The sequence below is a fragment of the Alternaria postmessia genome, assembly GCF_024291825.1.
Source record: "Alternaria postmessia strain BMP 2775 chromosome Unknown scaffold_103, whole genome shotgun sequence".
NCBI lineage: Eukaryota > Fungi > Ascomycota > Dothideomycetes > Pleosporales > Pleosporaceae > Alternaria > Alternaria postmessia.
The window spans coordinates 31,018-58,049 of record NW_026260176.1 but is presented as its reverse complement, the minus strand read 5'-3'; the positions used below and the strand labels follow the sequence as shown (position 1 = coordinate 58,049).

Sequence of the window (27,032 nt, the reverse complement as noted above, 5' to 3'; positions counted from 1 at the left end):
GGTGAGAAATGGGGAGAAAAGGGCCGTACAGAGTAAGCACTAAAGGATCAGCAACTCTTGGCCACTTGACTGTCGGCAACTTTGTCGCTGCCGACATCCTAGAGCAGAGAGAGATTACTAACGGCCTTAGCACATGAGTGATTACTCAAATGAACCACCGCGATGGCTGATAAATATCCAGTTGCGAATCGCTTTTGCTATAGTAGACGAGTGCAACGACCAGGCGCTGAACAGATGTACGTGGCGTCATTCTTCCACCTGTCTCTGAGTCCAACAAGTGGTCGCTACCTCTGCAGTTGACACGGATGTTCTTTTTTGAAGTCACTGGCGCGAATACGATACAAAGGATACAACAGGAACGACTAAGTAACTTCTTGGGCATGTTGTCTATCTATATATGATACTGGGGAGAACTCTTCCTTGAGTACAACTCTCGTCACTGCCTGGAACCGATCTGAGAAACACCCGTTGATAGTGCATTGCAGCAGTGGGTCTATTCCAATTTGCATACGGCCTAGAAGTCGAGAGATGGGATTCTTCTCAAGAACTTGTACTGTAACGAGGGTCTGGCCGTGATCTTTATACATCTGTTGGTTGTATTCCTAGAGAAATTGGGGATCCTGGGGTCGCGGGCTGTATGTATTCCACGGCGCCTACGAGAGAGGGCTGAGCCATTACCTCGCGAGGCGTGGCGGATGGTGAGCGCGTCACAATAGAAGCATTACCCGAGGCTCCTGGAAATGAGGCTTCATCAACGTCGAGCGCACGCACTACCTGGTCAGACCTGTCTGGTCCCGTAGTAGATGGAAGTGAGCCCAGCGCTAGGGAGGTAACATTGCCCAGCATGACATCGAGCAAATTCATTGAGCGGGCTGCAATCCAAGGTCGGTTAGGCAGCGTGCGATACTTTGACTTGCCGCTTGTCACGGCGTTAGGAGGTGCTGCACTGTACAAATATGTGCTGATAGCGGCTGCTGCGTGATTTTGGTACCATGGATCGTCGGTGAGCAGTGCGAAGCCAGGATCGTTAGGTACCAGAGTGCTCGGCCAGCATCGATTAACACTCAATCCATCGTCAGCATGAGAGGTCAATCTTGTGTGTTTCCAGTGTCTGATTTCGAAAACAGCGTTCGGCACTTCGACACCAACGCTTGTAATGTATGCTTCATGGTATCTTAGCATGGCGACCATCATAGACGGATGTCGTTACTTACTTGTTGTACCCCCTCCGACCCTTTGTGAGACTGTCGAACTTGTTGTTGTGGCTGCGCCATTTCTCATTGTCCTTTTGGCCGCGTCTTTCCACGCATCGTGGCTGGGACAGAACGCACTCCAGATCCCACCCGCTCCGCCGTTGTCAGGTTGAGGTATCAAGCGGATGAATTGCCCGGCCTTCTTCCTGGGACTCTGTGAATTCTGTCCCCAGAAGTAGCGCGGCGGCCATTCATCTCGTTCGCAATCGCCGAACTCGGTCCATTCTTTTGACCATTCCCAGTGATGCTGAGCTGTCCTGGGCATGCTTGGGCGACTACCCCAGAGACCCCAGTCATCTGTTGCCTTGCCGTGTTTACTAGTACTTGACGTCGCCCAACACGTGAATCGAACCATATCAGGCGTGTTTGTATGAACGCTCATCACCGAACTATAGTGATAGCATGCCTGTGACCACTTCTCTGAGCAGGTCATTGGAGGCGTCGTCATGAACGTAGAGATGCTTGTCGTTGTGGTTGAGTCTGTCCTTGTGATGGGTCCGTTGTTGCAGGAGGTAGCTCTTTGTTGCAACCGGGCAGTAACTTCCGTGTAATGAACTTCATGAATGATATTCATCGGGGAAAGTCGTGAATCAAAGCGACCATTGCTTGTGTCAAAACTGAGCTCAAGCAAGCTTCTCTTTGGTCTGCATGTGTTGTTGTTGTTGTCGTCATCTTTTGAACCGTCCTTGCGACAATTGCCGAGTACTTTTTGCAAAGAGTCATCGTGCTTCTTGAATGTTGCACCCATCTTGCTGACGTCGAACTTGGTCTGCGCTCGCCGAGCGGCGCCCAGTTCTGCGAAGTCTCGAGGTTTACGGACGCGTCCAGCACTTAGCAGCCCCATAATAGCCATGGCCGCGTTTTCCGGATTGGCAACTACGTCTGCGATAGTGAAAGCGGCATTCCCAATCATTCCGGCCATAGCAATCATGCGAGCAACGGTGGCTGCGCCCGCCGCCATCGCTGCGAATTCGCCAACAAAAGGAATCAAGAAAAGAAGGGCCGAGATAATTGTAATGATGAGATTCTTCTTCTCCTCTTCTCTGATCTCTCCGCCTTTCTCTTTCGCTTCCTCCATCGAGTCCACAGCTTGCGCGAAGAGAAAGACTGGCACTGAGAGGACTTGAACCACATCGCCGTTGGAGCCATCCCATATACCTGCCACGATATCGAAGAAGCGAGCGGACATGGCATTTCTGGTGGCTTCAAGATCGATGCTCTTGATAATCTCCTTGGGATCAGGAATGCCAAAATCCTTCTTGAGAACAGGTATACCAGTGACAGTGACGTCTCTGTAGATGCACAGGCAAGCGGGTTGCCCTTGGCAACTCGAGCAGTCGTTCACCTCCTCGTGGAATTCACCGAGTTCGATCCAATCAGAGATGATGCCCGCTTCTGCTTCGAGGGTATCATAGAAGCCATCGCTATCTCTGATCGTCATCTTCATAGTCATTTTACCCTGGAAGATCAAAGGATCATCTTTCATCAAGTCCTCGCAGGGACCGTTGTACTTGTCTTTCCCGCCGGATCGTTGAAAGTCACAATCAGTGTACTTTCGGATGTTGCCGAACTCCCAGTCCGCGAACTTTTTAAAAGCCGCCTCGGCACTCTTCTTGATGACTCGTTCATAAGCCTCGAAGTTCTTGTCGTAGCCATTGTCTGCGTCGTTGTATTTGGTGATAGAACCATCCAGCATCTTCTCAAGAATGCTGACAGCGAGAACGGGCTTGCAGTCGTCCGATACATCACCATCGTTCGCCAGAGCTTCGAGATCTGCGTATTCCTTGGTGAGGGGGCAGTTCTTACCACCCATTTGGTTGTCGTCGTCTTCGCCGTTGTTACCAATGCCGCTATCGCCATAGTCCTTGTCGAGGTCGACAGCCCAGTCCGACACTCCCCCGAAATTGAGTTTTGTGTACTTGTTGATGCGGTTTTGCTTGGTCTCGTCGGTCATCCATGCTACCCACTCTGTGTCTTGGTACACAAGATAGTCGGTATCGGTGTCATCGCTCCATTCCTTGACTCCAAGAAGCTCTTTGTTCCACAAAATCTCTCGAATTTCTGCAGAAGATATGTAGCCGCCCGTTCCAGTGCAAGGTCCCGGCATCGCATCTGACACAGTCCTACTGCCTGTGTATCTGCACATCTCGCTCGTGCAACCCTCTTCGGCCATTTTGAAGCTGCGACCATAGCTAGCTATACCAACCACAACCTTGTATGAGGGAACGCCAGCCTTTGTAATCATAGCTAGTGCAGTAGTTGTCTCGGTCATATTGACATGCGAACGTAGGCAGTCGCCTTCAGGGCAGCCAGGACTTGACCATTTGTTACCATAGTCCCATTGTCCGTGCAGGTCGTAGGTCATGTAGATAATGTAGTCAATGACACTAGACATCTCTTTGATTGGAAACGCCTTCAAATACCAATACGAGGCAGGAGCCGCGATCGAGACTGATTTGCTTCCCATACGACGTTTGACCAATTTCAGAAACTCAAGATAGTTGGTGCCTTCGTCGGCGGCGCCGGGAACGGGCGTGATATCCTGGGCACCAGGGTACTCCCAATCAAAGTCGATACCGTCAAGGCCATGCTCGTTTACGAAAGCAACCACATTGTCTGCAAATGTAGCACGGTTGGCTTGACTGACAGCCTGACGAAAGATGGTGTAGGTTGGTGCATCAGCTGAGAAGGCCCAACCGCCAAGTGACACTATCCTTTTGATGCCAGTCATCTTCTTCAGCTTTTCGAACTGGTCCTTTAGCGTACCGACGTCGATTTTGAAATCTCCAGCAGTAACATTTGGAAACGCAAAGTGGATATGGGTATACTTCTTTGTGTCGATATCTGTGACGTCCATATGCAAACATGGGCGATCCTGATTCCAAGCCTCGAAGTAGGCGACGTGGGCGAAGCTCGCTGGCCCTTTGGCATTGTTGGTGATATTCATCCCACAATTAGATATGCATCCGTTCATGCCCGGCTTCGATGTACCAGGAGCGCCTGTATCAGCTGGATTCTCGATGCAGAAGTCCTTGTCCATTCCACACTGGCCCCAGACGTTACAACAGACATTCAGGGGGCATGGGTTCATATCGGCAAGCTTTTTGTTACCCCGAACCTCTCCATTTGGCTTCTGCGGCCCGCAGACGGCATTTTCGATAGGATTTGGCATTGGAGGTTCGCCATCGGAAAGGCATATCTTCTGGCCAGGTTGAAGGTTGTCGCAGCCAGCAAAGCCCCACGTGTTCTTGTTGAGATCTTCTATGCCCTTCGTGGTGAGATAATTCGCATCGGCAAGGGCCCAGCAACCGTCACCATCCTTGATGTCGTACGAAAAACACGAGCCATCAGCATTTTTCTTTGGGCGGACTACGGATGAATGTTAGTCCTCAAGTCAAAAGCCAGGACAGCGATTTCACCTACAGTCAGGGAGGTCGCCAGCCGAACAGCAGACAAACTGTTTAGGTTTGAGCTTGTTGCAGAAGTCTTCTCCAGGGTTGAACTTGTAGAACTTCGTCAAGCTGATACCACATCGTTCTGCTAACCCATAGCAATCGTCACCGCTGAATACCTCTTGATAGCTACAAGTAGCCCTTCGATGCAAGTTGAGAGACGAGGTAGCATTAGAAGAATGATTCGTGGAGTTATTCGCCGTCGCATTTGAGGAGCTGTTCATACTTTTGACAAGCCAGTATTTGATGTCGAAGTCTGACCACCCAGAAGTTGTATCAGCGCCTGAGGGGCTTCTACCCTGACTCCAGCTAGAAACCGCTTCCTGGGCTGCGGTGATATTGTTTTGAAGGTCCGCAACGATGCCAAAACCCAAGGAAGATGAATGTGTTTCCTTGTAGTTTTGTACGGTGAAGCGATTGGTTTCGCCACTTCCACTGGACTGTATTGCTGAAATGAGGCGCTCAACTACGGGGCTGAAGGCCTCTCGATCGACCGCGTGACCAACAAAAGCTCCCACAGTAGCCGATCCGACCTTAGCGAACATCGTAATGTGTCTACAGTCACCGGTCTTGGTGATGTAGCTTTTCAGCGTTCGAAGAGCCGCAGCGGCATCTTCATCACTGGCCGTGCTGTCCATTTCGGCCGGGTTCGTGTGCCATTCATGGTAGTAAACCGAAGTCTGGTTAGACTTTGGAGCCATGTTTGACGGACAGCCTGGAGACTGCAACCTTTCGGATCGCTTCTTTGGTGTACCAAAGGTGAACGGCACAGGATCATAGTCGGGTGCCTGTTTTGTGTCATCCTCGGAATCCGTACAGGCACGAATAGTAATGTGCTTGTCGGGAGAGTTGACGGGGATGTCCAGCATAGTGCTGAAAAGCAGGGGCTTTTTGCATCGATTGAGTGCGACGACACCATGAAGATACGTCCACTTCAGAGCATCCAATCCAGACTTGCTACATCGAACAGGACATGGATTTATAGGACTCGCAGCGTCGCTCTCAGCATGCGTTTGAACACCAAAAATGAGTGTGAAGAAGACAATGAAGAGAGCGGACGAGTACATGGTGCAAGGACGTGCCGAAAAGAATGACAAAAATATCATGAGTGTATAGGATTGAAAAAGAAGAGACGATAGACGAGGTCCGTAATCACGAACTGGCTTTGCAGCAACAGGAATGAATGATGTTGAGAATGAAGAAGATGACCTTCTGTGCAGACCAAAGTCTACTCAGTGATCAATATAAGTAACCCGTCTGACAAGACCTGCATCAGGGAATTGAGCGATTATGCTCAAGATGTGCCCCTTTGAAGTGCGCCTCGGGAATTCGCCACACGTATCATGCACTTCTAGTGGGAGTAATCTATTGTCAGTCAGATTTTACGAGGGATGAAGGATTGTGGTAATATTCTTGCAGGGTCGTGCGGAGCTAGCACGGATGAACAATGTATTGGTCTGGGTGTAGGGTAACATTGCCAAGATGTTGGCACGAGACTGTTGACTAGGATCGTAATTAAAAGATGACAAGCTCGGAAATGGGAGTGAAGAGCGGAGTCATTACATCTCTCCTTCTTATTTCGGACCGCCCAACGTGGTTTGCAAGTAATTCCTTCGGTTGCTTCTGACTATCTGGTCATTCTTGACAAGAAACCGCAGACCTCATCCATCAACATGAAGCTTTTGTACCTTCTTGTGTTGGCCTTTGGCCCCATCTTTGTTCTTGCCGAGCTCAACGCATACGAAATACTCATGTTCTTCGACATGTATCGTGTCGATTACGAAAAAGATAACAGCAACTTCAAGGTTGCTAAAGGATGCAAAGATTGCAATTTTGAGGACTTCGTTATCCATATCGACCGCCTTGGGATGGCTTCAAATCTCGATGGTCGTTTCGGAGACCTTATGAACCCCAGCCTTGACGACGTAGAGGGTTGGGAGCAAAGAGATGATCTTGTCTACGATGCAAAAAAGCTCCTTGGTGGACTATGGCGCGACGAGGACACGAAATCTCGCCCTGGTCATGCTATCGTAATTGAGCGGCTTGTTGACTACATGTCGAGCCTTCGCTCAAGTGGAGATTCTGAACGCCTCAGCAGGATTGTCACTGGAATGCAAGCTGCGCAACTCAGCAGACGCAGCCTGCAGGCCAAAGCCATGCTCGACTACATAAATGGCCGACTTAGCAAAGCCCGCGTGGGTTCTGCGAAAACGCAGTCCATCTCCTGGCAAGGCGGAGACTTCGATGAATTCGACGCCATAGCCACTATTGAAGGAGTACAATCCACAAAGCGAGGGGTCATGCGCGCGGAGATTGTTGCCATTGCCAAGTCCATCAACAACAACGATCTCGAAAGCAGCCTCAAGAGAGATATCGGGATGGGAAGCGGCCGTAGCATCCAGAAGCGCGAATTTGGCGAAGGACTGGCTATCATGGCGCTGCAACGAGGCATCGATTCGTTGAGTATGCCAGCGCGCAAGAAATGCTGAAGAAGGTCGCTCTGAGGACCTTCTGAGATTGTCTACAACACATGCTTCACAAGCCGCGGTCGCTGCGGATTATGCAGGGGAAGTGGGTGCCAACCATGGCATAAGCAGCCTGGCGAGAGGCATGTCGAGCCATCTAGCGAGATATTTTGGTACCGTAATTCAATAATCGAAGAATGCGATGCACACGAATGGAAGTAGTGATGCAATAACGGCTAAATCGATGTATGCCCAAGCTGTCTAGACTTCGGGAGCTAGACGGCCCGTGCTGATGTGGACCCCTGCAGCAATTCCATATGTAAGGTACCCGAACTCTACCCAGGTGTTCTCAAGATAAATTAAGCGGCTCCATATTGGGTTCATGCAGAGCCCTGTCTATCCAACCACAGAAGTGTGCATCCATTTCCCGTGCCTCGGCGAGCGCGACAGTGTAAGACGAACACCTGGTCCATCATGCAGGGCGTAACAGACTAGCTACTGGCAAACAAGCTGTCAGCTTACGCAATAAATATGAAGTGTCGAGGCGAGTCTCCCATGCTTGGCCTCGGAAGCGAGGTGGATGTTACCCAAGTAGAACAGACGTTGAGGAGGGCATTGATTGCACTGCTCGCCTATTAGAGTGAGTTACGGAACGCCTTACAAGATCGTAGGATTCTTCAAAGTGTGCTTCGTGTTGGTGGCCAAAGTCGAGCATTAGGCCGTCAGTCATCGTAGAGTGACTACTACAATGCGGCCTTGGCTCCCAGGATCTTGAGATCAAGGTCACAATCGGTCTGGGCAGTAATTCCTAGAATGGTAGGCCGCAATCAACGAGAATGACCGAGGCAGAACCTACGCGACTCTCCTATACCGGATGGTTACATTCATCCTTCCGTACGGACACCAGAAGATGAAGCCTCGTGCTGCTAAGGCTAGCGCTGCTAGGATGCTGGGGGCCAACACTTCTACCACTGCAAATGCCCACAAGCACATCAGGGGCAATACAGAATCTACACATAAAATACGGGGACCAGTCAAGTCCATCAACTCAGTCCTCTACTCTGTCCTCTCTACTACTAGTCAGTCATGTTCGCCTTCACGCTCGGCGGTACCGTGACCACCCTCTCTGTGCTTGGCCTCTGTACAGGAGGGCTAGCGGCGACCTCACGTATCCAGTCACGCAGCGGGAAAACACCGAGCCTGGCTTCCGATCCAGCAACCACGTCCTACTGCTCTTGGTGGATCGACTACGATGGTTCCATGACCTGTCAGGAAGTCCTCGACGACAATTGGATTGAGCTAGATGCTTTTCGCCGCTGGGTATGTACAGACAAAACACCACCCTCGATCTGCATGAACTGACTGCTGCTTAAGAACCCTTCTATCGGCGCTGACTGCACTGGACTTGTGTCCGGCAATAGCTTTTGCGTCGAGGCTGTCAAGGAGCCCGCACCAACAACTACCCAGAAAACGTCCGGCACACCTAGCTCATCGCGTTCCAAAGCCAACACGCCCACTTCCAAGCCCACGTCGTCCCCTTCTCCCGCCCAACCAACCTCTTCCAGTGTCATTACTAGCAGTGCCACTCCGACTTCCAGTAACGGCGTGGCTACACCATCGCCCGTTCGCCCCGGGATGGTGAGCAACTGCAAAACCTTCCACTTCGTCGAATCGGGAGACAACTGCGGCACAATGGCTGAAAAGTATGGCATAGGCACTGCCGACGTTATTTCGTGGAATGGACTCAACAATGCATGCACCAATTTATGGCAGGACACATATGCCTGCGTGGGCATAATTGGTGGCTCACCCAGCCCTTCTCCTACAACTTCAGTTCCGTCTGGCAATGGTGTTTCGACTCCGACGCCTGTGCAGCCACGGATCGTGAAGAACTGCAACAAATTTTTCTTCGTTGAATCAGGAGATACATGCGACGTTATCAACCAGAAGACCGGTGCGCGAGTAGCCGATATCGTTGCATGGAATGGATTGAACAGCGGATGCACCAACATCTGGGGCGACACGTATGCTTGCATCGGCGTGATTGGTGGCTCGACTTCGTCCACTTTCTCATCTTCTCCAAGTCCTACCCAGTCCGGCAATGGCGTATCGACGCCAACACCAGTTCAGCCAGGAATAGTGAAGAACTGTAATAAGTTCTTCTTTGTTGAAGGAGGATATACGTGCGATGTCATCAACCAGAAGACTGGTGCCCGAGTAGCAGACATCATATCGTGGAATGGATTGAACAGCGGATGCACAAACATCTGGGGCAGCACATATGCATGCATCGGTGTCATCGGCCAGTCCCCGACCACAACTACACCATCCCCAACGCAGACGTCCAGCGGACCCGCAACACCTTCACCCATCCAATCCGGGATGACCAAAGGCTGCACCTTGTGGCACTTTATTGGCGGTTCTACGACATGTCAGCAGGTGCTGAGCTACCAGAAGATCACGTTGGCGCAGTTCTACAAGTGGAATCCGGCTGTAAAGGCAGACTGCAGTGGCTTGTGGAAAGATACCTATGCTTGTGTCCGCGGACCATAGTCGTGAGGGAAGTCAGCCAGATCATAAAACCTTCTGCTTCGTGAGCATAGAGGTTTGATCATGTACTTCAGAGTTCTCCGATTCTTAACAGTTCCGCAGTAGTTTGCACGTTGTCTCATTTCGTAGAAATTTCACGTAATTACCCCTGCTCCTCCTTAGGAATGTGTTACATTGCGGATCTGCCGCGACGCTCTGTGTTTTATGCTCTCAGCCTTAGGACGTCTTCTTTGAGGAGTCAACTTGTTCTTTCTTCATTGTCGTGCCCAGAGTCACGTAGCTTGACTGTTGGTTCGATAGTACTTGTACATCTATTTCCTCTTTCGCGCGCTTAGCCTAGCCGCAGAGTGCTTTTATGTCTAGCTCGACACGCTGTCTAGTCTTGCGCTCAAACAGAGATAAGGATACGTAGACTGGTTCAGCTCCTTGCTGTACTCTACTATCTACCGCTCTGCCTCATGGCTGTTCGAGGCTATCGTCCTGTGTGCGCGGGGATCAGATTCTTTCCTGCCTTCTGCCTTCTCGTTCCAGGCTCTACTGTCATTATTGTACCCCTCGTAGTGTAGGAGGTAGTACGCAAATGCTTAGCCTTAGCGCGCAACTCTCAGGAACAGAGAGCAGTGTCTATTGAATGCAAAACAACGCATGGCTTAGAAATTGAATCGAACCAACGAGCTGTCGTCGTGATATCTCGTTCATGCCAGATCCGCGAGAGAAAAGTTGTCGTCGCTCGCTGGATGACTGGTGCAAAACCATCGACGTAATCTTTGACCGCCTGCAGTGTGCTAACGCGCGCTTCCGTACCTCTGACTTCAATGGCTGCTACTATGAACGGTAGCGTGACGAATCGTAGCGGTTGCTTCGTCATATGCTTCGTAAGCTCAAGCTCCCTCATTACTTCATTTGACCAGACATCAGCCTTGTCATCTTCGCTCCCAAAGTCGTGTCTTAACCTATGAGCCACCAATAGTGCAGCTAGTCGGTAAACCTTAGCTTGCGCAAGAAGATGGACGAGCTCAGTGGAGTCGAAGTGGTCAAGTATCTGACGTGCGTGCGACGGGATCCATTCATCCACGGCGGTATAGATTTTGTCCAGCTGAGCATGAATGCGGGCTATGCAACTTGCATCGGTCTCGTTTGACAAGGAATGGCTGATGATGCAGAGATCCTGAAAATGTGGCAGTAAAGGCAGGCAGAGGCCAAGCTTTCTATCCACGCGCTCTTGTAGCTGCTGCAGTGCTCTTGGTGTTGGCGACCGGCGATGTGTCAAACATTCCATCACCTCGAGAAGTTCAAGGAAGCTTTTTCATGACTCCAGAGGCAAACTTGGTGGCGTAGAAGTTATGATTGGGCTCACTGCACTAATGCAGTAGTGGCAGATATCTGCGACGCCGTAGCCAATGCTCGAATAGACGAAGAATGCCAATGTGTTCCCGAGAGCAAGGCACAGAGTGGCGTCCTGCTCGGTCGTGACAGAGAGTGTACGCAATGTGCTCATGGCGGGGGATGCGAAAAGGACTCCCGCGTTTCTAGCGACTTCTTCGCCAGTGCCATACTGGAGCGATTTGAGCCAGACAGCGCATGCAAGGTAAGCATGCTTGAGTATTGGCAGTGCAAAAGGTAGCAAAGCTGCTAGTGCCTGTTGTTCGATGATTGCAAAACTGCGGAGCACGACTAGCGACTGAACTCTCTCAGGCTGACCCAGCAAGAACATTAACAGCTCTTTCTCCTCCGCGCAAATATCATAGTCGGGAACATATTGCAACTTGGTGCTCACATCAATTGACGCTGGTTCCGATTTGTTGAGTAACGTCGAGCTCCTCTGCGAAACCGTCCGCTTACCGTGTTGCGGTCGACGGCCAGATGGGCGCACTGGCCTGTCAGTTGAGCAGTGCAAGCGCAACCGCTCGCATCTGACGCAAGTCGCTGTAACGCACTCGCGAACACATCGCTCCTTGAGATCATAACATCGGTCGCATGCGATGCGGAGCCTCCGTGTATTCGCTGTGTCCTTCGCCATTCAGGCTCGCGTCCAACCCCGAAGGATTTGCCGAGTCGATAAATTAAGATGTGCGAAGGCTCACTGCATGGGAAGACTCCAGATTTAAGAAAGTCTGCCGCGATCGATACGCAAGGGACCAAGTGAGAGAATGAGTGAAGCCTGAAGAACCAAACGGTACGCTTGACCGGAGGTTTGGCCGGAGGTTTGACTGGAGGGTTGAGATTTCCTAGCGTGAAATGACTCATGCTAGCGCTTACAGATCAGTATGGTAGCGTAACCTGAACCCGTTGGTCTTTCATCTCCTACATGGTGCCTTCTATCACGCTCAAGCTATCATCAAAATCATCTATTCTTGTTCGCATAGCGGCATAGCGACCGGAACCGGAGGTTTTCAATACATATTTGGAAGCCGAAACAAGCTGGTCCGCCCATGATGTCGCTAAGTAGCTCGACTCTACCTAGGCACCCTGGGAAGGTATAAGTACAATGATGAAGAAAGATAGACGTAAAGCAGGCACCTACTCCCACATTCTCATCTCAACTTCCATCTGCTATGTCTCTAAGAATGCGAGACTATCGTGTTATTGCTGCTCGAAAGCAAACCGAAAGAAACAACAAGATTCCTCCACAGTGGCTGATCGACTCAGCGCTACGCAATGCCACGAGCGTTCTACATATTCCCATCACCTGCGGCGTTCTGAGTGATGTCGAGTGCGACATCACCTCAAAGTTCGATGCCACGACGCTTCTCAAGAAGCTCAAGGAGGGAACCTGGTCTGCTGAGCAAGTCACTACGGCCTTTTGCAAGAGGGCTGCTATTGCTCAACAGCTAGTCAGTCACCTGGCTGGGCTTCCTGAGATGGTTACTAACCTTCTGACGTAGGTCAATTGTCTCACAGAAATATTCTTCGGCGAGGCGATCGAACGCGCCAGACTCCTCGACAAGGAACGCAAAGAGAATCCCAGTGACGTCCTTCCACCCTTTTGGGGCTTACCCATCTCGCTCAAAGATAGCTTCGACATCCTTGGCCATGACTCTTCGACTGGATTGGCCTGCTACGTTGGACAGCCTGCAGAAGAGAACAGCTCTCTTGCTGCCATGCTACTCGACCTAGGCGCTGTTTTTTACTGCAAGACAAACGTTTCGCAATTGACCATACCTGCCGACAGCGACAATAACGTCTTTGGCAGGACACTAAACCCTCGCAACCCTACCTTGACTGCTGGTGGCAGCACCGGCGGCGAAGGCGCCCTCATTGCCCTACGCGGGAGTATACTCGGCGTCGGTACTGACATTGGTGGGAGCATACGTGTTCCAGCACTTTGCAACGGTATCTACGGCTTCAGAACAAGTGTTGGACTGATACCTCACGATGGAGTTCGCAACCTTACAGTACCAGGTGCTCACGGAGTACGCTCTTCCGTAGGGCCTATGGCAACCTCAATCCGGGATTGCTCCCTATTTATGAGAACTGTCATGGAGTCAGAGACATGGAGATACGACAGCACAATCATCTCGCTGCCATGGCGGAATCTACCAGTCAAAAAGAAGCTCTGCATTGGCCTGGTTGAGGACGATGGCATCTATACGCCGTCACCACCTGTTCGACGTGGCCTCAAGAAGGCTGCTGACCTTCTTCGTAACAACAGTGAAATTGAGCTTGTTCCTATCACTTTGCCAAACACCAAGGAACACTACAATGCTCTACTCCGGTACTTTTCGTATCCAGGAAGTGATGTATGTTGCCAATACCCCACGATCTTGGTTGCTGACTGATTTGCTTCCAGCACTATCGCGAACAGCTCGCCAGGACTGGAGAGCCAGAGGTACCCTCACTGAAAGCGATTCAGCTTTTGAACTTCGAGGGAACGTCATTGGAAGGCCTCTGCAATCTGAACGTGCACCGAGCAGCGGCTGCGAAGCAATATCAGCGCTTGTTTCTTGATTACGGAATAGATGCAATTCTCATGCCTCCTGCACCACATACAGCCGTTCCTCTTGACCATTGGACAACCGCTTCCTACACCGGTCTCTGGAATTATCTCGACTTTCCGGCTGTGGTTATTCCTGTCGATGATGTAGCAGCGTCAGATGCGTTAGACAAAACAATCACCGCGAAGTATGGGCCTGAAGATGCGAAGGTCTACAGTCTATGTACGTACAGTTTTCGTCATATATCCCACCTGCTGACCATCGCTCGATCCAGACACAGGACCAGAGTTCTTTAAAGATACGCCAGTGTCTATCCAGCTAGTCGGATACAGGCATGCAGATGAGGCGCTCTCGAATGCAGCTGTCCTTATCGACTCTATTATCAATACATCGACTGGTAAGTGATAGAAAGGTTCAGGGACTCTCCAAACGAATTTTCGGATCCAAGTAGCCTATAATTCTTTTCTCTATTGATTACATCTCTCTATTATCACCTGGGCACCGTCGAGTGTATGCTGTTGTTTCTCTTTGGTCAGCGCACTAGTCGTGTTCTGTATGGGCAGTGACATGGTCTTGACAAACGTCAGCATTAGCATCCAGGCGGTGTGTAAGCCGCAAAACTGCGCAATGACTGGCAGCCAGTACAGACCTACGCGCAGCGTGAAAATGACTCTCAGGGCCGCGGGACGTTCTCTCTTGTCTCCAGTCTGCATCTTGTTGTAGCGCACTTACTAGCCTCCGAGCTGTCAGGGAACCTTTTCTAAACCGCCGTAATCCATCAACTAGCCGCATCAGGACTAGACGCAGCTCTCGTCCGAGGCGCAGAGGGCTATGTCCTCATCGTTCAGGCAATAGCATAGGCTCACCCGAGTAAGGCTGCCACTGTTCATAGCTTCGTGGACGGCTTCCAGCGCGTCTTCACCGCTATAGCGAGCGTGTTAGCAAATACGCTGGCAGTCAGTCCGAGGGTTCAGAAGTCCAGCATTGCGAAGGCTCTGCCAGTATCGTACGCAGTGCGACGACGCGCCGCATAGTCAAGGATAGCTAGAGATGGTTAGAGTGGTTAGCGATTGTCTGTCACTAGAAGACTCTTGGAAGGTCCAGGCTGTAAAGTCTCGGTCTGAAGGCGCTAGTTGCGTTTCACAGAATGTCAAGCACTCGATTAGTAAAGCGTAACTCGACAACCGTTCCTACAAATTTCGTGCAGCGACTGGTAAGATCGTGGAATGAATGTATTAGCTACGAAGAGGATAGCAAGTTCTTTCCTAAACATTTGTTTGTCCGGTACACTCGCCTTCAACGCCCCTCCCTGGCGGAGATGTATTCTAGATGTCCCACGAATGAGTCCTTCCCCCTGTTATCTGACGAGCTAGTCTCTTTGATCTTGGAAAAGGCGCCAGGGCCATCAAATTTGGTGCTCAAGCGCGTCTTCCTGCTCTGAGTCCATGGACCCAAAGAGAGGGTTTTGATACCGGGATTTCCACCATTGTGTTTGTGCTCCACTATGCTGACAAGCCGATTAAGGACAGAGAATTCAATCTTGAGCTTGACGCTGTATACAGCCGTCTTGTACGTTGTTTGAATCTCGTAGTGACCGGAGAACTGGACAGCAAGGAGGGTGATGTCGAGGATCAGGACTACAATGTTGACGAAGATGAGGTGTCTGAGTAGCTTTTGTAGAGGTCCGCGGCCGTTGCTATCAGTGTCGTGCCCCAGCAAACGTACCGTTTCGTAGATGTAGATGATGGATATTATCAACTCTTGGACGCAGATCACCACGATCTGGACCTTGTCGTATACTAAAAACCCTGGCAGGAAACGAGCCGATTGCTGAGAGTTTGTACCCATCGCTAGAACCAGAAGCGGAATCCCGAGGACGATAGCGTTGAAGATGATCATATATTTTACCCAACGTGTCTGAGACCGATCTCGGATAACGAGATGCAGACGCGAATAGAGAACGACAGATTGCCCTATCACCATACATCCCCAGCCTATGCCCACTATCGCGCTCGATAGCAGGTCTAGTGTGGTGACCTGGAAGAACTTCAGGATGAATCCAACAGCATGAGGTGCGATACCCCAAGTGGCCACGACAAAACTCCAGAAGTATAGCCCGCTACGCTTTTTGAAGATGGCGAAGACGAGAAAGGTAAGTTCGATGACGTTGTACAGCGCGATGGATAAGAATGCGACCATCGTCATGAGGATTGGGAACGATGCATTTACCCCTCCGACCACGCCCACGTCCTCCTCTTTTGCCATGGCTGAACGCGAAGACCGCGTTGTGTTCGCGCATGTGCTTGTTAGAACAACGTCGAGGGGATCGGCGGCTAGGTATGCCCCATCAGCGGAAGGTAGAGAAAGAATCCGCACTGAGAACTAAGTGATTGAGGAATGTCGCGTTTGGCAGACTAATATCTGCTGCTGAAGGCGATCAGAGGAAGAGGATGAAGGCGAAGTTCGCATTCCAGGACCGACTACATCTTCCATGGGATCTTTTAGACGTCTTCGCTCACGGCACTTGATGAGCTTTAGATGGGCTTCTAGGATTTGTGGCGCATTCTGGAGGTGTCGCCCATAGCGATGATCTTGTTCACCATAGGGGGACGGAATGAATTCCCCGGCTTAGGTTCGAGCGCTGATTGGCCTGGCAATTGTGTCCAGGTGCAAGCGCGCTTTTGTTGGCCCTGTGCAGATGTCACGCCTGAATGCCAGGATTGGTGGCGCCATAGCTGCATGTCTTCGCGAGAGGCTTCCAAGGTTCATTTATCTGTCCAAGACTACTAGTACACAGGATGACTCGCATGAACCGCTCCTCTTCATAGCAGACTGCATTTTGGTAACGTTATCACACTGTTAGCTGACATTGTTCACCGATCAAGAGGCACGACTTTGTGAATAAAGTTCGACTAGTGATGGGCTGACGCGCAATCAGTGTGATCAATCGATTGACACTTACTCGGCTTCAGCCGCATGGGTCGTTATCCGGATTCATGGGTGTAGACGGGCGGGTTTTACGCCAGATCAAGCCTTCCGGCCCTATGTCACCGAGAGATCGGAAATGACATTTGCTTATTTCCTCACTTTCTAGCGCACGATCAAGTCCCTAGCGCTCCAGTCGATATGATTCGGATACAAATGCCGAGTTGTTCCTGCATAGAAACGTGGTTTCGAGCCATCGAAGCAGCAGCTGAATCAGATGCCCTGCCTGCCTGCCTTGGAGCGAACGAAAAAGCAAGTGCATAGGGCCCACGCGTATCGACAAGGTTTTCTGGGGTACCGCGCCCCAGAGCATTGGCGGCAAGGAGCGAATAACTGGCGTTGATATTCCCCTGCGCTAGTGCTAGCAAGATCTATCGCTCAACCCAGTCTAGCGTAAGCCCCATCAGTGTCCGCAACTTCTCTGCCGCCTCCGTCACAACTGCCGCCCACTTTTGAAGCTGCCCAACCTAGTCACAACGTTATCGATAGATAATTGTGAGGCCGCTTCACGGAACCCATTGTATGATCTCGATCCCAGTATTTTCATGAATCAGCGACAAGCCGGTCCAGCATATGGTGTACTGCAGTCAACACTGCAGCGCCGGCTCGCTGGCCGCGATTCACACGCGACTGCCCACGATAACGACTGTAATTGACTCTGGAACGAGATGAAATTACTGTTGACTGAAGTCTTGATGAAGGTCTATGCGCTCGACCATGTAGTCACAGTTGGTCACAAGAGATGATATTGTTGCATCGAGAGCATACGAAAAGAGATCACAGCTGAGTTCAAGTGAGTGAATTCGTGTTTGCCTGAGTGTAGATTGTAAGAGCTTGGTCATAACGATGCTGCGCGACGCCGCTCGATTGCAGATGGTTCCAGCATGCCGCGACGCTGATGCCTCAGCCACAGCGGTCAGCCACAGTGGACAGTCATCCACGATCTTGCCGCCGGCTTTCGCTGCCATAGCCGACGTTGACGGAGAGCCATTGCCGATAGCACAATTCAATGGGCTAAACCACATCTATGCTACCCAAATGCTGGGCGCTTGGGTGCCAGCGGGCCGATCTGGTGAACCTGGATTGGACGGGTTCCGCTCGGCGAGCATGGCGACATAACGGCGACCGCTGTGCCAGGATCATGACTAGATGTGATGCGCTGCACATGAAGGAGTTGGTGGAGACAACTCTGCGGCTCTGTAGATTTGCCACTTCGTGAAATTGGCTGACCACACATGCAATTATGATGGAACCTTGGAAGTCTGGTCATCAGCTGACGCGATACATCATGGGCTAGACACAAGTTGATCTTCTCAAGCTTCGGCTACCGATACAGGCTCGGAAGCCACGCATCGTTCCAAACAGAAATCTCGCACACGTGATCAAAAGTGGTATCGCAAAACATTGAGCTTGCTACTAGTGTGCTACTACGAAACGCTTGATGCGAATGCTGTTCCACCACTTCGCGAGGAACCGGCATCTCTCTCTACTTTTGAAATGGTTATTCAGTCTTCAGATCGCCACTGTCCCAACTCAGTCCTGTCTAGGGTCAGCTCACAAATAGAGAGAGACGACCAAAACTCCAAGCTTGCAAAACCAATCATTGTGTGCACAACCGCTCTATCATAGATCAGATAGGCATGGATAATAAGCTCGAGGTTGTATCTGGCATGTCGAGCGCCCTTGGTTGCGGTATGATTGCTACAGTAGCTCGAGGGTCTCGCAACTGTTCCGAAGATATTAGCAGACTACTAATGGTGTCGTGAGAACTTGAGAGGTAGCTGCTGAATTTCGTGGAGCATAGGTATAGATAACCCGACAAGACCCTCAAGACGACGAAAGGTCAAGAGTATACCAGTGACTAGTCAGGTATCATTAATGCGAACTTCGCCTGCGTGTGATGAAGGAAAGAGAAAGCAGAGCAAGATATCCATGTCGGTACCCTACGCTATTGGTAGACGATAGGCGATCGTGGTGGTTGATTCAGCACCCAATAGAATGAGTAGACCAAATCCTGTAGCTGTGGAAGGCCAGGCGATACGAACATTACAACAGTATCCGGTGTAGGCCAAGCCAACCACAGTGGCTTTCACGACACCCGGTACCACGCTCAGTGCACATGTTAGCAGAACAGAGACCGCCGACTATAACACTGTCTTAGCCGTAACGGCCTGATACAAATGTGACAGCTATTGGCGTGTAGAGTATAATGAGATCAGATGTGTGAACACACTCGTTGATGTGGCGGATGCAGTCATTGACGTGAAGATTCGATGCTGCATGACTGGAGTGATCACCCTGCCCTTACAGAAGATAAGCCACAAGGATAGCTTTTTGAGCAGAATCGGTAAACGTATGTAAGGACTTCGAAGCGTAAGATTACCTGCCTAAATTAACGGAAACGCAGGCATGATGATTTCCGCCGCGAATAGAAGAACGTCAATCTTGTCAAAGCGCCGCAGCTCGCAAAGTGGAGAATTTTGAGGCGACCGTAGTCTGAGAAAGACCACAATCAAGGAGAAGAAGATTACAAGAAGTGGCATATTAATCTGTCTAATCCAGCACCAGCTAACGAGACTACTAAACCTACCGCCGACAGTCGGTCCCAAGACGCTACCTATCGCATCAGGGATGGCCAAAAGTTCAATTTACAGTGGACACTTCTACAGCATCGATATGTTAGTATAAATGATATAACTAAGCATGTCTGAGCCTCCGTCACCTAGGCCTCGTGGAAAACAACCTGCAACAACAACCCTAATGTTTTTTGCAAGAGCGAAGACTACAGAACTAGTGAGGTGGCTGTGACGGCGAGGAGATAAGAGATAAGAGCCTGGGACAACTCCAGCCGAGCACCGTTTATATCCGACGTAATGCTCTATGATGTTCAGCAATGGCTTAAGAAGACAACTGGGTGGGCGCCCATTAGTGTCGCCACTACTAACGTAGTCGCATCGAGGGCATACAGGAGGAGGTCAGCTAGAACAGCAGCGAATGTGAGATAGAAGGCGATAAGCTTCCTTCGAAGTATCTCAGTACTTAAAGAGTTACTGATCTGCTAAGGTGCTAAAACATCTGAGGTGCGCTCGCACTGCGCGACTGTGCTGCAGCGGCGACGAACTGGCGATGGGAACAAATCTACTAACACTCAACGATGCATGTATGCTGAAAGGGGCCTTGCGCTTAATAACGCGGATCCGCTCGAGTGTGCTAAGCTTGGAGTTCTCTCTTATATCTGTTGCAAGTGTTCTCCAAAGTTTTTACGCTGGCGTTACCTTATGTTAGTAAAATTCTGCACATGATCCTACATCGTTAAGAATCTACCAACAAGGGTCCCGATAGACCAAGTCGACTAACCCACCTCTGTAAACTTTCTCCATCAAATGCAATGGGAGGAAACAAACAAGATAAGACATTACGATAGTGATCCGAACTTGTTGCATTATCATTACATCTATAAACATTCATCATCACCAACCACTTCTCTAAGCGTTGTAAACAGAGTACTCGCAAGCCTCAGGCTTCGTCTCCTTGACAGCCCTAGCATTCAGCCCAACACAACCCTCACTACCAGCCGGCTTGTCATTGCCCGCGAGCCAGACCTTCCATCCTGTCAACTTGTCCCCGTCAGCCGGGGGGCAAGCCTGGAACGCCGTAACAGCACCATTGCCGTTATCAAAGACCAAGTCGCTCGTCTCGGTGATCTTGAAAGGACCCAACTCCTGGTTTTTGCCAATCTGTAGAGGGAGACCGGTGCCGTATTGGATGTTACCCTGGCCCATGCCGGAGCGGTCGACGAAGATCTGCTGGGCTTCAAAGTTGTCGGGTGTGTCGCCGGTGTAGAGGAAGAGGAGACCCTGGCCGTTGAGAACGAAGGAGGCGTGGTCGCGGGGGAGTCGGGTGGTGCAGTTTGCGCTCTGGAAGTCATCGCCGATCAGGAGGTTGTTGTTCTTGGCTTGGAAGGGCTCGCATTCGATCTCGTTGGCTACCTTGGGGAGAGCCACGAGCTTGAAGACGTCGCCGGGGACGACGGCTTCGGAAATGGGGGGCAGGTTGCAGTCCTTTGCGGATGCGAGAGCCATGGTGACGGCGGCGATGGTGGCGGTGGCGTACTTCATGTTGAGGTATGTTTGATGGCTTGTTGAGTGAATTGGAAAGTGAAGGTTGGATGTCGTTGTAGATTGTGTTGGTAGGTTGTGAGGTACTGCATCTCACTCTTTATACGTCTTTTGATCTCGTATGCGGATCCATTGTAACCTTATCAACCCATGAAGGTGGTCCCTCTCGGCGCCGATCTATACTGTAATCCGCAACATCGTGAGCTCATATGACCGAGAACACGAGGCTTCGTCACCCCAGCAAAGGCCAACGGCGCCACACCCGGCGGAGAAAATACCCACAACCCCGTATACACGGAAGCTGCAGGAAAGGAAACCGTGCATCGGGGGCAATGTTTGCAGGGTGACGATTAGTGGTTTGTGGAATTAGGTTGCGATCGGCAACACACGGATCGGAACATGCGCATCACTCGCGCGTAAAAATAGAGTGTGGAGTTACCGTCGCTACCGGTATACGGTGTAGCACAACAACACTACGTCGGTCGGTGTGTTGCTCACCGTTCATTCTGCGAGGCTGTAGCTGTGGACTGTGACCTAGAACAGGGCTGTCCCGATAAGGAAAGATAAGCGTACTGTTCATGTCGCCCGAGCACACGGCCAAAGTCGACGTAGGTATGCAATTAGTGCCATCGCAGCAAAGTCGTGGAAAATGTTGATGTTGCGGTCAGCACTACCTGGATACCTGGCCTAGCGCACACAGGCAGGTCAATGATCGCCAAGAGGCTGGTGCGGAGGTACGAAGACAGCAACATCTAACAGCGTCTTCCCCTGCTTGCGCAGCGGCGGCAACAACGTACGAGTAGGCAGCCTTGTGGCAAGCACCGCAGTGAAGCTCACGCACATCGCGATGGTATTGAGTGTCGTATCGCACTAAGGCTATGCTTGTGCTGGGGTACATGAGATGGTGGTGAGGACGACACATATGGATAGAAGCCTGCCAAGGCTCGTCACATGATATCTGAAGTGCTAACGTCGTGGTGACCAACATCTGATTCGCCGCCCAAAAGGGTTTAGGGTTGTCTTTGAATCATCTAGAGGAAGTCTAATTTATATAGTAACGGTCACTACGGTGAGCTTCAAACAACAATTGGATTGTAAAATAGCCTGGGTTTCGTTTCGCTGGAGCTCGTCTCGCTCACCGCCCGCTATTGGAGCCCCAGGTAGGCGCAATACAAGGAGACATGCATTACCATCAATACATCTACGTTCTACTCTAGCATCGTGTCAACAAAGCGGACACTTCAAGCCTACCCTCCCCATCATCTTCCCCACCTCTGCATTACCCCCCTCCGCATTCTGCTCCTGCCCAACAGCACCACTCTCTCTCTCCAAACACCCACGATGCCACAAATGCCTGCAAGCAAAGAGGACCAAGCTCTCTTCCTTCTCCTCTCCCTCATTCTCCTCTAGAACATCCGCTTGACTAGGCCTTTTCCCCTTCGCCTTGCCACTCGCCTCCCCATCGCGCCCAGCACTACCGCCACTTTCCAGCCTTGCCTTCATCCTAGTCTCTTCGCGCTTCTCCCAAGCCTCCCACACGCTCCCTCCCGCTCCCGGCCCCCAACACCTTTTTTTGCAGCCCTCACACACCTGTCCTCTGGGTCTCCAACCCCGTTTCCTCAGCTCGGTTATCTCAGCAACGTGTTCAAAAGACTCCTTGTCTAAGAATCTGTTTGCGAGGCTTAGGATTGTTTCTTCGAAGGTGTACGCGGCGAAGATTTCTGATAGGACGGAACGTAGGTCGGAGAGCGAGGGCGAATAGGTGCGTGAGGCGCGGGTTAGGAAACAGCGGAGGATGCGAAGGAAGGAGGGGTTCGATTGTGGTTGATTAAAAGATGGGCGCGTAGCTCGCGTCTGGGTGCTTGTGCGAGCTTGATTGGTTGTTCGAGTGGGTGGTATGGTTGTTGATGTAAGGAGGGCAGAGAAGGTTTGTTGGATGGTGGAGCGGAGGGATGATACGATGCGGGCGGTGTCGACGGTGTCGGCTTGATCCATGTTCGTTGACGCGATGGAGGCGTCGTGGCTTGCGACGGCACTTGATGTATCTCTGATGAGGCGTACGGATGTATCGACCAACTCGAGCCATAGTAGCTCGTCTGGTGCTAAATCTGCTTCCCGGACTTCGCCGTATGCAGACTTCCGCCTGTCAATGGCTGACTCCAGCCCCCGCTCAGCTGACCGCGTTTGTCCCTGGCATAACCAAATGCCGACTTTGATGTACTTCTGGATGTCTTCCAGGAGGTCGTGGACTGCTTCTTCAGTATTGGCAACATCAGGTGTTTCTGCTGCGGCGCCGATGAGGCCTGTCAATGCAGTCTCGAGCGTGCCTAGGTGCCTCACCAGTCGATCCATGGCACCTTGGACGAGGCCGTCACGAGCCATCAGTATCACGGCGCCGTCGACGACACCGCTCTTCTCCAGCGCCGGTAGTACGGGATCCAATTTAAGATCACTGGACTTTAACGAGCTGACAAAGTCTGCAACGTGTGCACTATTGTAGGTACACATGAGCTGGACATAGCGTTCGATGAACCCGGAAGGAAGATTGTCGTCAATAACGGTTTTCGTATTTACCTCGTCTTGACCTGGTTCAATCAGAGCCTCGAGATAGCGGTATTGGGCATCAGGTTCGGCCTCGATGGCGTCCAGAACCGGCTTCAGCAGGTCTGGCGCATATTGTTTCAGTGTAGTCGCAGTTTGTGATGCGTCCACGGCGGCTAGAGCGGTAGCCCGATCGACGATGACTGCCTTTACCTCGTTGACTTGCTTCTTGACGAGACCTTTGCTAGGCCGCAAAATGTCAGCGATACATCCAAAGACTGCTTCCTCGTCCTCGTCATCAACAAGGTATGTTTCGAGCAGTTTAGCGTATTGATGTGCACCGCGATAGACAGATTTCAGTACGCGATGGAAGCCTGCATTCTGAAACAGTGGTACAAGGCTTTGAGTGTTGGGCGGATGATAGATGGAAAGCAGATACTCCACTGAGAGCTGGCAGTCCTCTTTGATGGTGTCAGTAGGATATTTGCAGAGGCCGACAAGGATTTGGTGAAGCGAGGTTCCTGGAAGCATAATGTGTTGCGGATACTTGGGCAGGTTTCGCGCGACGAACATGTAGAAGTAGATGATGTCTTCCGGGTCAAAGTTGTCCGTGTTCATGATGCCAAAGAGGTAGTTGATGATGGACTGGCGCGTTGGCGTGAGAGCGGAACCACGCCGCGTCCCGTTTGGCTGGGCTCCGTTGGGCGAATCTTGTTCGCCATTCAAGAAGCTGTCTTCGAAGGCCTCGTTCAGCATACTCATGAAACTCGAAGCATCAAAGTCTAGTATGAGCTGCAGATACGGGAACGGTGGCTCCGCACTGCCATCGGTCCGTGTGAGGATGATCTCGTCCGAGCCTGGTGGCCATTGCAGGTTCTTGCCAGAGAACAAGAATCGATACATGTCCTTCTTCGCACTGTAGGCTTGGTCGTCATCCATGAATGTGCCTCCAGGATACACACGACCCGTGAAAGTATATGCGAGATATGGGAAGATCTTCTTCGCGGCAGTAAGGTAAATATTTTCATCCTCATCCACATCAAAGTCCACCAATTTGATGAGCTCTAGAATGTTTGTGAGCGGCGTAATGTAGTCTCCAATGGCTCTTGTCCACACATAAATCAGCGCATCGTACAACACGTATTGCTGACAAAGTGTGGTGACTTGATTCAGATCCATAGTACCTGTGTCGAGCCGGCAAATCATCTCTTCAAGCTGCGTAGAGCGGTTGTGCGATGCATAAAAGGTTATGAGGTCTTTCAGGACGTTTGGTGGTACTGATGAGATCTCATCATCTTGAATATATGGCTCAAGTGTCTCGAAGAAGGCCTTCTCGGCTGACGCTTCTTCATACGCATCGTAGACTTCTTCAAATAGGAAGTCATACTCCTCCATACAGATGAGGCCCGTGAAGACCACTTCGGCAAGTTCCTTCGATCGTCGCTCATATGTATCGCTGTCAACGTCATCTTGGCGAGAAAAAGAGTACTTGAGCGACGCTGTTATCATTTCGAGCAGCTTCGGCCGAACTAGAGCATGTCGAGCTTTGTCGTCTTCAGGCAACCCAACTGTAAGCTTATCCGCGTCGCCAACGTAGTACGAAGTCGCGAGGCCAATAGCAGCTATATAGTCGCCATCTTCCATCAATGCCAGCAGACGATCAGCCCAATTCGAAAGCGTACCGATCGAGCAGTCGTTGAAGCCAAGAAGGAAAAGCCGACCCTTGTAAGCTCGAAAGCTCATGTAGAAGGCATCTGATACGACTCCATGCAGTGACGGGTCTTCTTCGTCAAGATGTTCAATAGCGGGCTTGAGTTGTCGCGAAAATAGATCCGAGTGGTATATGTGCTTCTGCAGCAAGTCGAAAGAGTCTGTCACGCGCAATGTATTGTCTTCCAAGATCATGAGTCGCTGGCTGATGGTCAGTACGCTGAGAACTGATCTGCTAAGCCACTGAACTGCAACAATAGCCTCTTCGGCCTTCCAACGACTTCGGGGTCGAAAGTGGAGCTCTGTCGGCTTTTCTCTTTCCGATGGAGGTGGTAGAATGTGATCGACCTCTAGTATGGTAAGGACATTCGACCAGCAATATACGAGCTTGGTCTTGGAGACTGCATTCCCAGGACCGGTGGCGGTTTTCAGCTTGACAGCAGGGAACCAGGCTAGGCATCCACTCAATGCGCTGTGTGCTTCCACGTCCTTTGGCCGAGGTGCCTTGTGTTGCGTCTGCGCAACTGGGGTAGTCGACACTATCACGAGCAAGTAGGGCGTCAGAAGCGCGGTCAAACCCATACTATCGGTGGGTTGTTCCACATTTCCTAGTGGGAGCGGAGCGAAAGCCAGCACAGAACTGGGTTTCCGCGGCTTCTCTAATGACTTTTCAGAAGTTGGGTATCTGCCCAGGATCCTCGTAGTCTTGACTGTGCGTGCGATAGCTCCTAGGCCACGCGTTGCAAGATGGGAGAATGCCATGCCTGCATCATCGGCCGAGACGAGCGCTGTATGCCTGGTGCCGAGGAAGCCCAAATGAAGGATGGCGACACCAGACACATGGCCATCCGACTTGTGATCCTCCAGGTTGGCCCTTTCGAGGGGCGGAATGTGAAGGAATGGCTTGGCTGGTTTCGCCAACTCCCAAGTGAAGATGTGACCTGTTGCATGCCCTCCAGCGATAGTCGAATGATCAGCGGCGATGGCTAGCGATGTGATAGAGCCGCATTCCACGGCCTTGGTGCCCGGTCCAATGATGGATTTGAGGACCTGCTGATAGTCGAAGATGAGGATGAAACCTTTCGACGTGCCTATTGCCAGCGACACCGTGACATTCAAACACGTTGGCCGACCGAAGTTGCGCTTGCCGATCTCGGAGAAGACCTGGCTAGTTATCTTCTTCAGCTTGGTCCATCGCACGACCTCCCATGGCGCCTGAGGTGTTTCGGACCCATCATCTGACAATTGGTGGAAGGCGGCATTACTCGACACGGAAGACTGTCGCGAATGCGGCGAAAGGAATGCGGGTGACTGGCCACGGGCCGGGGACGACAATGGCGAGGGCGACAGGCGCGAGGAGAAGCGGCGCTCAAAGGGCTGTAATGAAGTCGGACGGTGGGCGCGGAGCGAGTTATGCGATACCGGGACGCTGCTGGTTGGTGAGGATATGCCGGAACCCTGTCTTGGTCAGAGGACTTCCATGTCGTTCCAAAAGACAACATACTTGCACCGAAGGCGTATCGTCTGGTATATCCGTCGACGCAGGGCTTTCCTCGACTGTCAGTCTGGGCCGTACAGACAGCTCCGAAGCCGACTCTTGCGCCTCTTCGTGTGTATTCCTGCTCCGTGTCCGGAAAAAGGTCAAGCTCTCGGGGCCGTTGTCTAGCGACTGAGCGTCGTCGTTGTCCTCCATGTCAGAAGCGCCCATGGCGCCTTCACCCATGTCTATCTCATCTCCATGGTCGTTGTGAGCGCTGGAGTGGCTCTCTCCCGAATCTGAGCTCATCTGCCTCGTTCTGCGCAAAGCATTGCTTCAGGCGCACATCAACTCTTTCCGCGGTATAGCTTCGTGATTCGCAGGTGTTGACCGTGGGCGACGCGGGGGTCTCGGTCGTGGTTCGTGGCACTGGGGGTGATGTGGCCTACGGGGAAGGAGGATGAGAAAGTAGTCTAGCGGCTAGAGCGGCAGCCGAGCGTGTATGCCACGGATACAGACGTCAGTCGAGGTTGTGAATGTCGCCCA

General features: G+C 51.4%; 7 protein-coding genes across 7 annotated transcripts; 3 read left to right on the top strand and 4 right to left on the bottom strand.

The window, feature by feature from the left end:
* Positions 1-1,876: 1,876 nt before the first annotated feature.
* J4E82_009865 (uncharacterized protein) lies at positions 1,877-5,772 on the bottom strand (the record flags this gene model as incomplete). The annotated part of the gene is made up of 3 exons (XM_051736086.1): positions 1,877-1,897; positions 1,960-4,622; positions 4,677-5,772. 3 exons carry the CDS (start codon positions 5,770-5,772, stop codon positions 1,877-1,879), a joined length of 3,780 nt encoding a protein of 1,259 aa, XP_051584160.1.
* A 606-nt stretch (positions 5,773-6,378) lies between these two features.
* J4E82_009864 (uncharacterized protein) lies at positions 6,379-7,194 on the top strand (the record flags this gene model as incomplete). The annotated part of the gene is made up of 1 exon (XM_051736085.1): positions 6,379-7,194. One exon carries the CDS (start codon positions 6,379-6,381, stop codon positions 7,192-7,194), a length of 816 nt encoding a protein of 271 aa, XP_051584159.1.
* A 1,062-nt stretch (positions 7,195-8,256) lies between these two features.
* J4E82_009863 (uncharacterized protein) lies at positions 8,257-9,723 on the top strand (the record flags this gene model as incomplete). Its single annotated transcript, XM_051736084.1, has 2 exons — positions 8,257-8,490; positions 8,545-9,723. 2 exons carry the CDS (start codon positions 8,257-8,259, stop codon positions 9,721-9,723), a joined length of 1,413 nt encoding a protein of 470 aa, XP_051584158.1.
* A 2,552-nt stretch (positions 9,724-12,275) lies between these two features.
* On the top strand, positions 12,276-14,060 carry J4E82_009862 (uncharacterized protein; the record flags this gene model as incomplete). The annotated part of the gene is made up of 4 exons (XM_051736083.1): positions 12,276-12,554; positions 12,606-13,460; positions 13,511-13,877; positions 13,930-14,060. 4 exons carry the CDS (start codon positions 12,276-12,278, stop codon positions 14,058-14,060), a joined length of 1,632 nt encoding a protein of 543 aa, XP_051584157.1.
* Positions 14,061-14,951: 891 nt separating this feature from the next.
* J4E82_009861 (uncharacterized protein) lies at positions 14,952-15,854 on the bottom strand (the record flags this gene model as incomplete). The annotated part of the gene is made up of 1 exon (XM_051736082.1): positions 14,952-15,854. The coding sequence occupies one exon, from the start codon at positions 15,852-15,854 to the stop codon at positions 14,952-14,954; it is 903 nt and encodes a 300-aa protein (XP_051584156.1).
* Positions 15,855-20,125: 4,271 nt separating this feature from the next.
* Positions 20,126-20,758, bottom strand: J4E82_009860 (uncharacterized protein; the record flags this gene model as incomplete). The annotated part of the gene is made up of 1 exon (XM_051736081.1): positions 20,126-20,758. The coding sequence occupies one exon, from the start codon at positions 20,756-20,758 to the stop codon at positions 20,126-20,128; it is 633 nt and encodes a 210-aa protein (XP_051584155.1).
* Positions 20,759-21,982: 1,224 nt separating this feature from the next.
* On the bottom strand, positions 21,983-26,732 carry J4E82_009859 (uncharacterized protein; the record flags this gene model as incomplete). Its single annotated transcript, XM_051736080.1, has 2 exons — positions 21,983-26,467; positions 26,514-26,732. The coding sequence occupies 2 exons, from the start codon at positions 26,730-26,732 to the stop codon at positions 21,983-21,985; spliced, it is 4,704 nt and encodes a 1,567-aa protein (XP_051584154.1).
* Positions 26,733-27,032: the final 300 nt, after the last annotated feature.